At 40.7% G+C, this 14272-nt stretch overlaps 1 protein-coding gene across 3 annotated transcripts in view; it reads right to left on the reverse strand.

Moving 5' to 3' along the window:
* The window catches only part of MORN1 (MORN repeat containing 1), a 261533-nt gene that overhangs the window by 52103 nt on the left and 195158 nt on the right, over positions 1–14272 (reverse strand). Inside the window, exon 13 of one of the 3 annotated variants that reach the window (XR_012850962.1) lies at positions 921–1041. The exons of 1 other annotated variant lie outside the window; for it this stretch is intronic. Coding sequence is in view for 1 of the 2 variants with exons in the window: in XM_075840955.1 (XP_075697070.1) it covers positions 12777–12837 (61 nt within the window). In the remaining variant the exon portion in view is untranslated. Of the gene's footprint in view, positions 1–920; positions 1042–12736; positions 12838–14272 lie in introns of all 3 variants that reach the window. One more of the 3 variants, XM_075840955.1, reaches the window with a different exon arrangement.

Raw genomic sequence — 14272 nt, forward strand, 5'->3', positions numbered from 1 at the left:
TTGTGAGTCATGAAATTAAAGTTGTCCAAAAATTACTTCTTCCTTCCAAAAACAGTGTCACACAAGTTCACAGGTTGTGCGTGGTATTGCAGCTCTAGTGCATTCATTTCAATGGAGCAGAACTGCAATACGCGACACAACCTATGGACAGGTGAGGTGCTGTTTCCAGAAGAAAACAGCCATGTTTGTCTAATCCCTGTCAAGCCCTGTAACACAGTCTAGCAATCTAGTAGACAGTAGGAAGCTTCTTTTAAAGTGACTAATGGGCCCCTGTGAAGCTGCATAGGTTATACATATGTTGTATCCGTTGTTGGACAAACATGTAAAAGCTCAGATTCTCTAGGTCTACTTGATCTTAAGGGCCAGTTCACACAGAGTTTTTTTTTACGCGGAAAACGTGTCAGAAAACGTGCCAAAAAATGGTCAAAAATGCCTCCCATTGGTTTCAATGGGAGGAGGAGGCGTTTTTTTCCCGCGAGCGGAAAAACCGGCTCACGGGAAAAAGGAGGAACATGCCCTATCTTCGGGCGTTTACGCCTCTGACCTCCCATTGACATCAATGGGAGGCAGAGAAAGCGTATTTCATGGCTTTTTATGCCTGCGGCGCTCAATGGCCGCAGGCGAAGAACGGCACGAAAATTTTCGCGGCGTGCAGGCAGAGGAAAATCTGCTTCAAAATTCCAAACTGAAAAAACTCTGTGTGAACCCAGAGGTCCAGCCCTTTGATATTTTTACAAAAAATACTTGTTTGAATTTTGGGAAAGTAAATCAGTATTAGTAGCCATGTTGCATTATACACTAGGAAGGGAAGACTCCAGGGGGGGTCTAAGATCAAGTTCACCCCTCTCCCTCCACAACATATTCTCTGTAACTTAAGAAGTCTACAAACATGTAAAGTTTTTATTAGTTTTGTCTCCTACTCTTTGCTGTACTCGTCATTCATAAACCAGGAAGATATAGCGTGGTCGAAGCTTTCATCCGGGGGAAAGGCTTTACTTTGGTGCCCCACTGAAAACAAAGTTGCAGGATGGTTGGTGGCCACTTAAAATAGAAAACACTAGTCATGAAAAGTCCCATAATCCACTATGCTGAATTTAGTCTTCGTGCACCTCTGTGATACCATCTAAAGAATCACAACTACACAACATCAATGTAAAAGTCTTACACCTACCGAAAAGAAATCTTCATTATGAATACAACAAGAAGTTTATGGGCTTCTGATATTCACTCACTTGAACTTTTTGTGCAATAATATCATGAACTAGGGAACACTTGTGATGCATGTCGGGGTAAAGCTGATGCTGCGCTATGTCCGTGGTATCATAGCGCATATGAAACATCAAACATTTTTGTTTCCAGACTCCTTGTTTTTGCATTTAGTGTTGGGGGACTCCTGCAGCGACTGCACACATTTTTAACATAGCAGAGTTTAAAAGGCTGGTATCCTGTCCGTGAGAGAATTCCAATACTCAATTCTTTTTAATATATTCTTTCTGAAACCATTTATATTGTTCTTATGAGGCTGTGACAACTCACATTAATGCGTTTTGATGTATTCCTTGTCGGAGAGGCGTATGACGTAAACCAGTACAATGTGTTCTATGTTCCAATAAAGCACAAATGTGTGAGGATGGTCAAGGTAGAATGGAATGTATATATTTTAAAGGGAATGTATTTAAATGAATTTTCTGTATATGATTATTGGGGCAGCCATCTTGCCTGTGCTGCTGCTCTGCTCTGTTAACAGCATTTAGAGATATGCTTTACAGCAGTCACATAGACCACACGAACCTGTAGACCGGAGACTAATCATTGACATCTATAGGTTCGTTCTCTAGGCATGCTTTATGACCTGTGCAGAGGTCATTGCGTATGGAGGAGGAGGAGGGGACCTGTGTACAACACCTATTGTCAATGGTGAATCAGCGTTAACGCTTTTTTTCCACGTTTTTCAGGACGTTTTTTACTCGCGGCCATTGAATTGAATGCATTGCCCGCGGGAACAAAACGCCACAAAAAACACTCAGAAACGAGTGCCGCAGGTTTTTTCTGACTCAGATTGATTTCAAGGCTGAAACCGCGGCAATAATGAACATGCCACTTTTTAGTCCCCGAGAGCTGCCAAAAGCCGCCCAGGAAAAAAAAAATCCTCTGCCTCCCTTTGAAATCAATTAGGGGCAATTTAGGAAGTTTTTTGGCGCTGATTCCGAAGCGGATTCCTCTTCAAAATCAGCAACAAAAAACTCAGTGTAATCTGACCCTAACAAGTAGGGATTGTCCAATGTAGAGCCCTTTAAAGATAAAATTAATACACAAGTACAATGGGGGGGATTTACCGTATACATTTTCTACGGCAGTACTTTTGGGCCATTCTCTACGCTCTTGATACTTTTCTTAAAAGTGGGTGGAGCTTAGTGGAAGGGCAGGGCCACCCACACCTTATGCATTTACTATAATTTATGCCAGAAACTAGTATAAATAATAGAAGAAATCTACGCCAGCTTCTGATTAGGGTAGATTTCACTCAGTGGCGCACAAACAGTAGATGTGACAAATGTATTAAGAGGCGCCCGCCTCTTATATTCTTACACATGTTAAACATGTTCTCCCTTAGACGTCTCTTCAAGACTAAATACATTTAATTCTTTTAATCTCTCCTTATAACTATGAATCTTCATGCCACTTATTCGTTTAGTTTAGCTCTTTTTTTCTTATTGTTCCAAACTTCATGGCATCATTGTTGAAGGGCTTGTCCCAACTGGAAAACCCTTTCTCAGATATAAGCCTCATCGGCACTCACCGGATCACTGTGGGTCAAGCCTAATTCATACACAGTGGTCAGCAGTCATCAATGGGGGGACCCTGCATGCAGCTACACATTTCCCCTGCAGACACCATTAATTAATTGGTAACCTCACAATGCTCTTTGCAGTGGCTATTCACTCTTGATCATAGACATGGAGGTCTCTATGATTTCCAATTTCCCTATGTGGGCATATGGACATGGGTTGTACGGATGGGACAATCCCTTTACACTTGGATTAAAGTAATATTGGGCAAGACTTCAAACTTCCATTGGCCATCATGGTCACGTCACAATGTACATCACGCCATCATGTTAATTTTGAAAATGGACAGGGGACCGGTGGAGAGCTGCGGCACAGGAATACATTTTTTTTTATTTTTTTATTTCCTGATACTTATATAGCACCAACATATTCTGTAGCACTGTACAGAGTTTGTCATCAATCACATTTGTCCCTGTCCCCAATGGGGCAAACAATCTAATTTTCCTCTCTCAGACTCAGACTTGGAAACATTTTTAGGCTATGTTCACACGGGGTATTTTGCCGAGTTTTTTGACGCGGAAACCGAGTCGCAAAACTCGGCAAAAACGGCCCGAGAACGCCTCCCATTGATTTCAATGGGAGGCGTCGGCGTCTTTTTCCCGCGAGCAGTAAAACTGCCTCACGGGAAAAAGAAGCGACATGCCCTATCTTCGGGCGCTTCCGCCTCTGACCTCCCATTGACTTCAATGGGAGGCAGGAGAAAGCGTATTTCTCGCTGTTTTATGCCCGCGGCGCTCAATGGCCGCGGGCGAAAAACGGCGCGAAAATAGCCGCGAAAATCGGCGTGCAGGGAGAAGAATATCTGCCTCAAAGTTCCAAACGGAATTTTGAGGCAGATATTCCTCCCCCAAAATACTCCGTGTGAACATAGCCTTAGGGAGCCATTAATTCATGAGTCTATTTTTGGTGTATGAGAGTGAACCAGGGTTCCTTGGATGAAAACCATAGAAAACATCCTTTGTTGGATTCAAATTCAGAATTCCAGTGCTGTGTATTAGAGGCACATGGAAATATAGTATGGGCCTGCGGCTTTCTGGGTGCTATATTTAGGATTCGTGTTTTTCATATAGTGAAATATGGAGAAGTGCATATGGTCCCTTTAAAGGAATTATGCAGGATTTTAAAATGTATGGCCTATCCCTAGGATAGGTCATCAATATTAGATGGATGAGGGTCCCGACTCTTGAGTGCTGCGGCCCCTCTCGAGTGCTGTTTGGCAGGGATGGCAAAAGTTAGACCTCCACCGATCTAATATTGATGGCATATTCTAAGGATAGGCAATCAATTTTAAAATCTCGGATAACCCCCTTAATGTAGTTTCATATTTATGACTAAAAAAGATGGAAGGACTCCACAAAGACAATCAGATAGACATATAGTAGCACCCCAGTCAGGTGGAAATGACAGTATGGCTGTCTATGGCTGATCTTTGCTCCATCCCACTTTTAACACTTCTTACTTTAGCATTTATAGTCAAGTCTATGGACCTCATTTATTAAAACTGGCCTTGATGCCCATAGTAACCAATCAGAGCATAGCTTTTATTTCTAAAGCTGCTCTGGAAAAATAAAAGCTGCACCGTGATTGGTTGCTCTGGGCAACAAGGCCTGGTCTCTGTTAGATAGTTTTGATAAATATGGCTTAAATGGCCTGCCTGGGTACCTTAAAAAATGGGTTAAAATACATAGTGTGAATGGAGCCTAAAGCTGCTCTGTATCATATAAAACATAACAATTCGCAGTAATATAGTATACACAAAGTCATAATTTGATCATACAAAGCTTTTCTCTTCACAGCACAAAGTGTTATTGATCACTTGCCAGAAAAGAAGCTTAAATGCTGCACTTTAATATAAAGCTCTTGCTATACATCGACGACTATCATTTGCCTCTACGCTCACCTGCCACCAAATAAGCTTTCAGGATAAATAAAGAAAATAAAAACCTAAAGAAAAGTGTAAAATGCGAGAGCTGATGACAGATGCCGCGTTTCAGCACGTGTTTTTAACAGGCCATTGTTTAACGGAGTTTAATGTGACAGCCTCAAAAGAAAAACATACAATCAACCATGGAAAAAGTCTGCTTATTCCTTTCTGGAGCGACACCCACATCTCTCCCGGTTCCATTAATCAATGGCCCTCCATAATCATTATATATCACTTGCCTCCCTAACTTTCAATTCTGCCATTGTTTTAATGCTTACTGCCTTTTATCCAGTTACTGAATTGTAATCTTATTCTTTCTATTGTGGCTTTTTCCAATTTAGACAGGTTTTTTTGTTTTTGTTTTTTTTTGGGGGGGGGGGGGCTGGGGGGAGTTGAAAGATGTTTTGGAAGCAATTTTTGAGGGCGGGTGAGTTTAGTGTGGATACGAACTCTGGGGACAAGAACATCTTTTCAGAGGGCCCAAATGTGTTTTCTTATCTGGAAGTAATTCCTGTTTTACAAGTAGTCTCCTGATTGGGACATCTTTTGGGTTCATTTATATGAATCTAATTGGTCTCAAACATCTTAACAACACTTTAAACTTTGTGGCTGCCGTTATATAATGCATTCTAAAACGCGTACGCCCGTCAGCCCCCTAATCAGTGAGGTAATTATTAAGCTATTTAAGCCCAGCTGCTTCTGATTGTGAAACTTGACTAGATGACATGAAAGGCTTCTGTATTCTTTAGCACATAGTATTGGAGGCTACTGCTCCGGGCGGGTTAAAAAAACTCAACACCGTACCAATGAATATATGAACTTTGCAGGTGCAGTTCAGGGTGAGCAGATATCATAAGCAATGCAAAAACAAATGAGCGATGGGGTCACTGAGTGGATCTGGTGCACAATGGGTTGGAAAATGCTGTGACTCCTATAGTCAAAAATTGTACAGTATGAGTATGGTCTTGGGGGGAGCAGGAGATGCGGGTGGAGTTATGGGGGGGGGATACAGACTGTTTGGTATTAACCCCCATGAATAGAGATGAGCAGATTTTTCACCCAACTTGTGTTTAACTGATTTGCCGGTCATTAGGATGCCCTGGCGAATTTGAGATTCACTTTTGGCAAATTTATGAGAATAATCTGCAATAAGAGGGGACATTGTTGGGCAATGTTTTCTTCACAGCGCTGTATATAAGCATACGGTGTGATGATCCAAAGCTAGATATGCTTAGCGTGCAGTCTATTGATGTTTTCATGGTTGAAGTACTCTTCACAGATAGGGTTGCACATAAAACCTATGACAATAGTAATATCTAGCTAACTACAGAGTGAGAACTTATAGCAGCAAAGTGCTGGTCTGTCCAAGAGAGTAGTGAGGGTCAAGGGAGAGCCAAGATAAGGAGAGCTCTCAACAAGTGTATTGAGTCAAGAATAGCCATAAGTTGTAAACGTTCGGGAACTCCGGTAGTTCTAGGGCTGAATTTTCTATGCTATTTTCTATTTTATTTTTAGGGGTTTTCTAGAATTCAGGTGAGATTGGAAGACAATCTTTCCAATATACATAAAGTCATGGGGTCATGTTGGGTTTGGCTGGATACATCGTGCAATGTCACCAAGGACTTCACATGGACTAGCATATGGAAGCAGCAGGCCCCGGCAGTGGAAGCTGTCTTTTTCGAGACTGTAAATATATATATTTGAAAAGTTTTTCCTTACAATAAAGTTCACCTGAAAACCGCTCTAAGTATAAGAAGCCTGTGTCTTTGGATGGGCCTGCAGGAGAGGGTGTCTTCTTCTCAGGGTCAGTGCAAGAATATAGATCATGCAGTAAAGGTACTTTTACATGGCCCAATATAGGCCATGAAATTGAGCACCGAGCAATGAGACAGCTCGTCGATAGGCGCTTGTTTACAATGGGGACAAACGATTGTTACTACAATTGTTCATCCCCATGCAATTCCATCAGGTCAGCAGCAAATCTCCCTGCTTAAACAGGGAAATCTGCTGCTGACCAGCCACTATTTTATTGCCCACAAAAACGAGCCGATCAGCTGATTAACGAGTATTTGCTTGTTCATCGGCTGATCGTTGCGGTGTTTAAAAAGGCCAATGATCTGGAATGAGCGTTCGTATGATTGCTCGTTCTCCGATCAGATCTTGCTCAGAGTTGCTGTATTAGTTTTATTCAAAACATTTGATACTTAGGCCTGATTCACACAAACGTGTTAAACGTCCGTGGGACGGCCGTTGAAACAGCGGCCGTCCCACGGACCTATGTTATTCAATGTGGACGTTCACACAGTCGTTGTTTCAACGGACCGTGTGAAGGGTCCGTGGGAAAATAAGACATGTCCTATCTTTTCACGCATCACACATCCCTCCATAGACTCAACTACGAGGGATGCGTGACATCGCATCCCGCAGCTCTGAGAACGGATGCATCTCGGACGTGAAAAATGGCAGTTTTTCACGTACGAGATGCGCAGCGTTCGTGTGAATCAGGCCTTAAAGTGTAGCTATATTTTCCGAAACCTTTCGACATGTGATATTGGCAGGTCACAAGTTTTGATCAGTGGGGATCCAAGCGCTGAGAGACCCACCGATTGCTAAAACTAAGAGGCAGAAGGGCTCAGGTGAGCACTGTTCACCTTAGTTTTCTTCAGCTTTCTGAGGAGAGCTGAGCAAAGCCGAACAGTAACGTAGGGGCACAGCGCTCACTTGAGTGCTTCTGCTGATTCGTTTTAGCGATTGGTGGGGTTCTCGGTGCTCAAACCCCAACTGATAAAAACTTCTGACAAGTCACTATGACAAGTTAAAGGTTTTATGAAAGTTTAGTTACCCTTTAAATACAGCAATGCAGCTCTATCCTGTGCGCAATGGAGAATACATACAGTATCTATGAGAAAATCATTGTTTCTCTGACGCTTTTTTAATTCTTTTATATACTTTGTATATATTGACCCTCTTTGAAAATACGTTTTTCTCTGCAATTTTGGGAGGTCACCGCAAAGAAGTTTCACTGTAGCAGTTGTACTGCAATCTATAGGTGGAGATGTAAATGCAGTATTGTGCAGCGCCCCTATGTGAGGGATATATAATGTGTATTTTCTTAATGGTATTGGATGTGGGATAAAAGTCAATTATTCTAAATGGAAGTAAATTCCTGCAACATTTATTTGGCAATGAGCACCAAGAATCTGCTACTATCAAGGTGAAAATACCCCCAAGTTTTACTATATAAATAGAGAGAAGGCAATTAAATGCATTGTATATAAACAATAGAATAGAGAATGAAATAGTCATAAAAACAATACATAATGGAAAGCAACATACCTCCGAAGTGACCTAACGATAGCCAAAAACCATTAGTACCAACGACCATACACAGTGATTAGATTTTTATACAAAGCTGGGTAAAGTAAGAGTAAAATGTCACAATGTAAAACTATACATCCCTCAGCAACTATAAAAAGGTGTGGAAATCTTTAAGCAGGCTCAACATGACCTGCTAATAAGGAGCCGTCGTTTTACAGCACCAAGAAAATTACATTTTATAAGAAGGTCAGCTGGCTTATGGCTCCCCGTAGGGAAAGTCATTCCATTTACTCCTTGCTAATGAGTACCCCACAAAAAGATTTTATGTAGACGCGTTTTGCTCTTGGAAGGGTTTGGGTGTGTCAATTGACAACTTATGTACAAGCCCTGTTATGGCAACTAGATAATACACAGCATTCCTAACACAATGTGTAAGCAATAGAACGCTGCAAACTCCGGCAACAAGTGTCCCAGTAGATGATACATCATGGCATGTGGTCTACCGCAAGACAATGAAAAGAACTACAAATATGGCTCGCTTATCTCGCATTGCAGTCATTTGTGACATATTCCTGTCATGCTTTTATCATAACAACACATTGCTCCAAAATCTCTCCAAATTGGATTACAAATAACATAATAAAACTATTTGGATAAAAAGCGAATGGACATTACTAAGATTTATCACATAAGCCTTCTTGTACTGGACTGTCTTAATCTTACGGAAAGCGACTGATCAAGGCAGATTGTGAAAGTTTCCCAAATGTATAATAGTAACAATAATGCGTAGGTTGAACTTTGGCGTCTCTGAAATGTATTACTATGTTAAATAGGATTTTTTTTTTCATTATTTCTCATTACTCCGTTCCGAGGGCCAGAATTTTTACATTTTTCTGTTGATTTAGCCATGTGAGGGTTTATTTTTTGAAGGTCAATTTATATTTTATAATAGTTTTGTGGGGTACACATAATGTATTAAAAAAAAATTAATTATCTTTTCTTGCAGTGGCAATTTGGAAAAAAACAACTATTATGCCATAGTTTTTTGGGGGTTTTGTATTTATGATGTTTACTGTGCGATAAAAATGGCATGCTAACTTTATTCTACAGGTTGTTATGATTACAGCAATACCAAACTTATATGTTTTTTTTATTATTATTATTATTATTATTATTATTATTATTATTATTATTATTGCAATTCCACATTTTTTGCGACTTTTTTTATGCTGTTTATCGTGTGGTATAAATAATGTGTTGACTGTATTATATGGGTCATATGATGACAGAGATACCATATATGTGTATTATTTATTTTTTTTTAGCACCTTTTCTAACTAAAACCAATTATTATGGGGAAAAAAGATGGTTTTATTTTAGTTTTACTGTGAAGACTTTTTTTTCCTAATAAACTTGAATTTATTATTTTTGAGTCCCACTAGGGGACCTCAAAATGTGATCTACTCAGCACTTATATAATGCTATGGCATACTCAGTATACCAAAGTGTTATCACCTGGCAGTGCAATAAGCATAAAGCTATGGCAAACCTGGGGGCCTTTGTTAGACCCCCGGCTGCCAAGGCAATCCATCGGCACCACGTGATTCTGTCGCGCAGCTCCGAAGGGGTGGCAGAGAAAGCCCCCTATCTCTGTAGCCACTTAGATGCCTAGCTCGCAATTGACCGCAGCATCTAAAGGGTTAAACAGCCAGTATCGGATGTAACTCAGATCCCAGCCGTTGCAGCAAGATGTTGGCTTCTGTAATGGCTTCTTGCCAAGTGTCATAGAAAACCGGAAGCCTTTCAGTGCTTGACTGGCATCACAACTCTTTTTCTCCTGAAATTGAATTCTCAGATTAGGGCTTGTATCCACCTGCCTTATCAGAACCTCTGAAGTACCTCCTAGATTCTGCTCTTCTCCTACAAATGTGCTTGGGCTTGGTATTTTGGGTATTAGGAAAAATGGCCTTATCTTTCTGCGAGGGATGCTAGGAACTGTTCTCCAGAAAACTCCTGTGCTCAAGTGACAGAGAACAAAAACTATATTTTTAAGATGTGTCTCTAGTGCATGGCTTAGATAGGCCACACTGCTCTCCTTGCAGTGTTTACCAAGGCAATACTTTTAGATGAAATATGAGTGATATCAAGAAAAAAAAATCACATGGCTGAGAGCTTCATTGTAGGATTAATTTCCAGTCTCTTCCAGTCTCCCTAGAAAACTGAATACCTATATAGACATATATGTAGATACTGCCATGTAAATATTATAATAACATAATAGCACACCATCAAAAGATTTTTATTACATATAATCAAATAGTAAAAAAAAATGGCCATCAAGACCTAAAAATTACAAACAAGTTTAAAACAACATGGTGGTGGTGAGGGGACCACAATATACAGAGCAGCATATCACAAACATTAATGCTCAGGAAGCACAATAATATCACATGAGAATAATACCGACCACTGTGCTACATAATGAGTCCCTATTAACACCAGACCACCGCCACAGAGCCCCGACACGCGTTTCGCCGTCCGCTTTTTTAAGGGGTACTGTATGAAAACCTAGACAACTGGCTGCAGAATTGGTAGAATGGAACTTCTTTAAGGTGGCGTCCACCTTCCTGTCAGAAGGATCACGAAGCAGTGAAGAATCATCAGCAAGATAGACTGAGATCCTTGCTACAATATTAACTTTCGGCATGGTCTCTAAGTGTTCTGTTTCTATAAGATTGATTTTGTACATAGACCTCCTACTCTTTCAAAGAAGAGTGGCTAGGTAAAACTGTAGCTCTTAATTTTAGAAAGTAGAATAAACTTTCTTTATTGACCGGAGCATCTTCTTTATGGCCTCTCTTCATGACTTTCTTTACTAATTTAATCAAATTTTCATGATGAAATAAAACAAAGTCCTCATCCACATCTGAATCCCCAGAGTCGAGAATCCAGTTAGGACCATTAGAAGAGCCATCAAAGGAAGTATCTGGAAAGGACTCTAGTTGTCTTGCATTTTTTTTTAGTTTTTATTTTAGTTTTATGTTTAAGCAGATTTAATTTCTTGAAAAGTTTTAGAGAGTTCCAATCCAAACAAAGAAAGAAAACCTTTCATATATCTTTATACATAGATGTGGAGTCCTCACTCCTGCTACAATTTATACATTTTTTAGAAAGATAACCCTCTGGCATTAGCTGCTGGTATGAAACAAATGACTTGTGTCTTGACATTTTTTTTTCTCTTGCGACCTTGACTGGAAAGGCTCGATATCTGCAAAAGAGTATATATATATATATATATATATATATATATATATATATATATATATATATATATATATAAACTCTAGCCAAGCAGGAAGAGGAAGAGACCAAAGCTGCTCAGCTTGGGAGGAGAAAAAACAAGCCCACATTGCACGCCACGCTGGCCTTAGTTTTAGTATCAGTGAAATCCTGCAAGACTTAGGTCCTTTTCCTCTCCCCACGGCCAGAACATCTGGAACGCCTGGAGAGGCGACAACTTCACTGACTGGAAAAACCCACACAAGGTCCATGTAAGCTGAGCAAGAGGTCTGTACCACAAGGTACAGAAACAAAATTACACAAGGTACTTGGTGGTGGGATGTGTTTTTTGCATCTATCCTTATTGGTTAATTGTTTATTAACCCCTTTTTTGCCAGGCAAGCTGTGTTTCTATACTCAGGAATGCGGGTAGTAAAAAAAGGCCCATGGTGCTGCCGAGGACGTAGACGAAGGTGCAATATGTGGCATGAAACATATTTTTCTATATATATTTTTCTATATATATCTTCATATTTGCTCAACTGTTTTCAGAACAGTTTGTACATAAAACCCCCATGTATCAATTCCTTCCTCATTATTATTTATTATGATTATTATATCTGTTCACTATTGTTCTAATTAATCATTGTTTATTAAAGTCCTGGTGATTGTGAAAATTGGGCAGCAACCTCATTAGTATTCGGGGGCAACAAGGAGCAAAGCCAATAAACACTCTAAGGCCTGATTTACACGAGCGTGTGCGTTTTGCGCACGCAAAAAACGCGGCGTTTTGCGTGCGCAAAAGGCAATTAACAGCTCCGCGTGTCATCAGTGTATGATTGCGAGATTTTCTCGCAGCCGACATCATTATGACACTCCGTTTGAATGTTTGTAAACAGAAAAGCACGTGGTGCTTTTCTGTTTACATTCAGAGTTTGACAGCTGTTGCGCGAACCACGCAGTTCGCACGGAAGTGCTTCCGTGCGACCTGTGTGGTTTTCACGCACCCATTGACTTCAATGGGTGCGTGATGCGCGAACAGCGCGCAAAGAAAGGACATGTCGTGAGTTTTACGCAACGCACTCCCGCTGCGCAAAACTCACGCACTCTCTGCACTGCCCCATAGCCTAATATAGGTGCGTACGACACGCGTGAAAAGCACGAGCGTATATTACGCTCGTGTAAATGATGCCTAAGATTGTTGCTCTTAACACATCTTAAGGCATGTTGAAACAACCATAAGAAGATCACCCTGGTATAATACTACCCCCTACATGGTTTTCATTACTCAATGGTTATTTTACATTACCTTCTCGAATACTCAGTTACCAAACCATATAGGACAACAAAGAACTTCAAACTGTACCTGCAACTACCACATAACGTGTGATTAAGCAGAGGCGTAGTCAATGGGCACAGGTGCAAAAGTTCTGCTTGGGACCCACTCCGCTCCCCCACCACCTTTGACTAAAACAAAATATTGTATTAGATATAAACACATGCAGAAATTTTCTACAGCATGTGAATGGAGTTGCAGAAACCACATTCACATGCATATCACAGTGCAGATCTGACGCAGATTTCAGTGCAGAATCCATGCCGAAATCCATGTCAAATCAGACACGTGAACGGGACCTCATGGTACATTCATGAAAACTCTGCCAGAGATTTTGCTGGGGATTTGCAGAACATTTAACCCTTTGAATTGTAAAGGGTGAAACACATGGCAAAATAATAGGCATGCTGCAGATTTGAAAATCAGCAACATGACGTAAAATCTATGCAGGCTAGATTAGCTGACTAAAGGGCCATGGCATCCGTCGCCGCGGCCTCTTCAGTGTTTACCAGGCACAGCGCCGTACACATCCATAGCAGCAATCCCAGGTACAGCCGCTATAAGTACGAAGCTGCGCCTGTAAACTGGAAAAAGGCTGAGACGACAAGCACCGTGGCCCCATCAATCAGCTGATCGGCGGGGGTGCCGGGAGTCAGACCCTCACCGAACTTATATTGATGGCCTATCCTAAGGATAGGCCATTAATATAAAATGCCTGAAGAACCGCTTTAAGAGCTACATTAGTGGCTAAAGGACTGAATCTTACCAATTATTCTAAAGTGCTTATATGAAATACACTGTATGGTTTGCCATCAAGCAGCACAGGTAATAAACTTCTACGTATAAATTCAATGTTTACAAATCTGTTTAATATGTGGGCAACAGCTTAGTCTGAACAGATATCCTCTCATCTATATGGAACACGGTCTAAAATGTTCAGAAGCCCCATTTACAGAATACATATTTATGGGGGCATTTTCTACTTGCATGGTATTAATATTTTATTTGTTTTTATAGGAAGACATCAGGGAGATTGTAAACCAAAAACTGATTTGTATCATATAGATGTGCACACCGCAGAAAAATCATGTAGACACTTAACAATTTTACGCATACTCATTATCCTTCCATGTGAACCAGCAATGTGTTTGACCATGTAGTTCTTGTGTGATTTGTCCCAAATTCTCTTAACTTCCATCACGCTTTTCTGCTGATACTATACTCATATACACTATGTGGACAAAAGTATTCGGACACCTAGACATAACACTTACAGGAGCTTTTATGACATCCCATTCTAAATCCATAGGCAGTAATACAGAGTTGGCTCCTCCTTTGCAGATAAAACAACGTCCATTCTTCTGGGAAGGATTTCTACAAGATTTTGGAGTGTCTGTGGGAATTTTTGCCCATTCATCCAGAAGAGCATTTGTGAGGTCAGACACTGATGTTGGATGAGAGGGTCGGGCTCGCAATCTCTGTTCTAGTTCATCCCAAAGGTGTTGGATGGGGTTGAGGTGCGGGCCAGTCCAGATCTTCCACACCAAACTCACCCAACCATGCCTT

Source organism: Rhinoderma darwinii, chromosome 10, assembly GCF_050947455.1.
Source record: "Rhinoderma darwinii isolate aRhiDar2 chromosome 10, aRhiDar2.hap1, whole genome shotgun sequence".
Classification (NCBI taxonomy): Eukaryota; Metazoa; Chordata; class Amphibia; order Anura; family Rhinodermatidae; genus Rhinoderma; species Rhinoderma darwinii.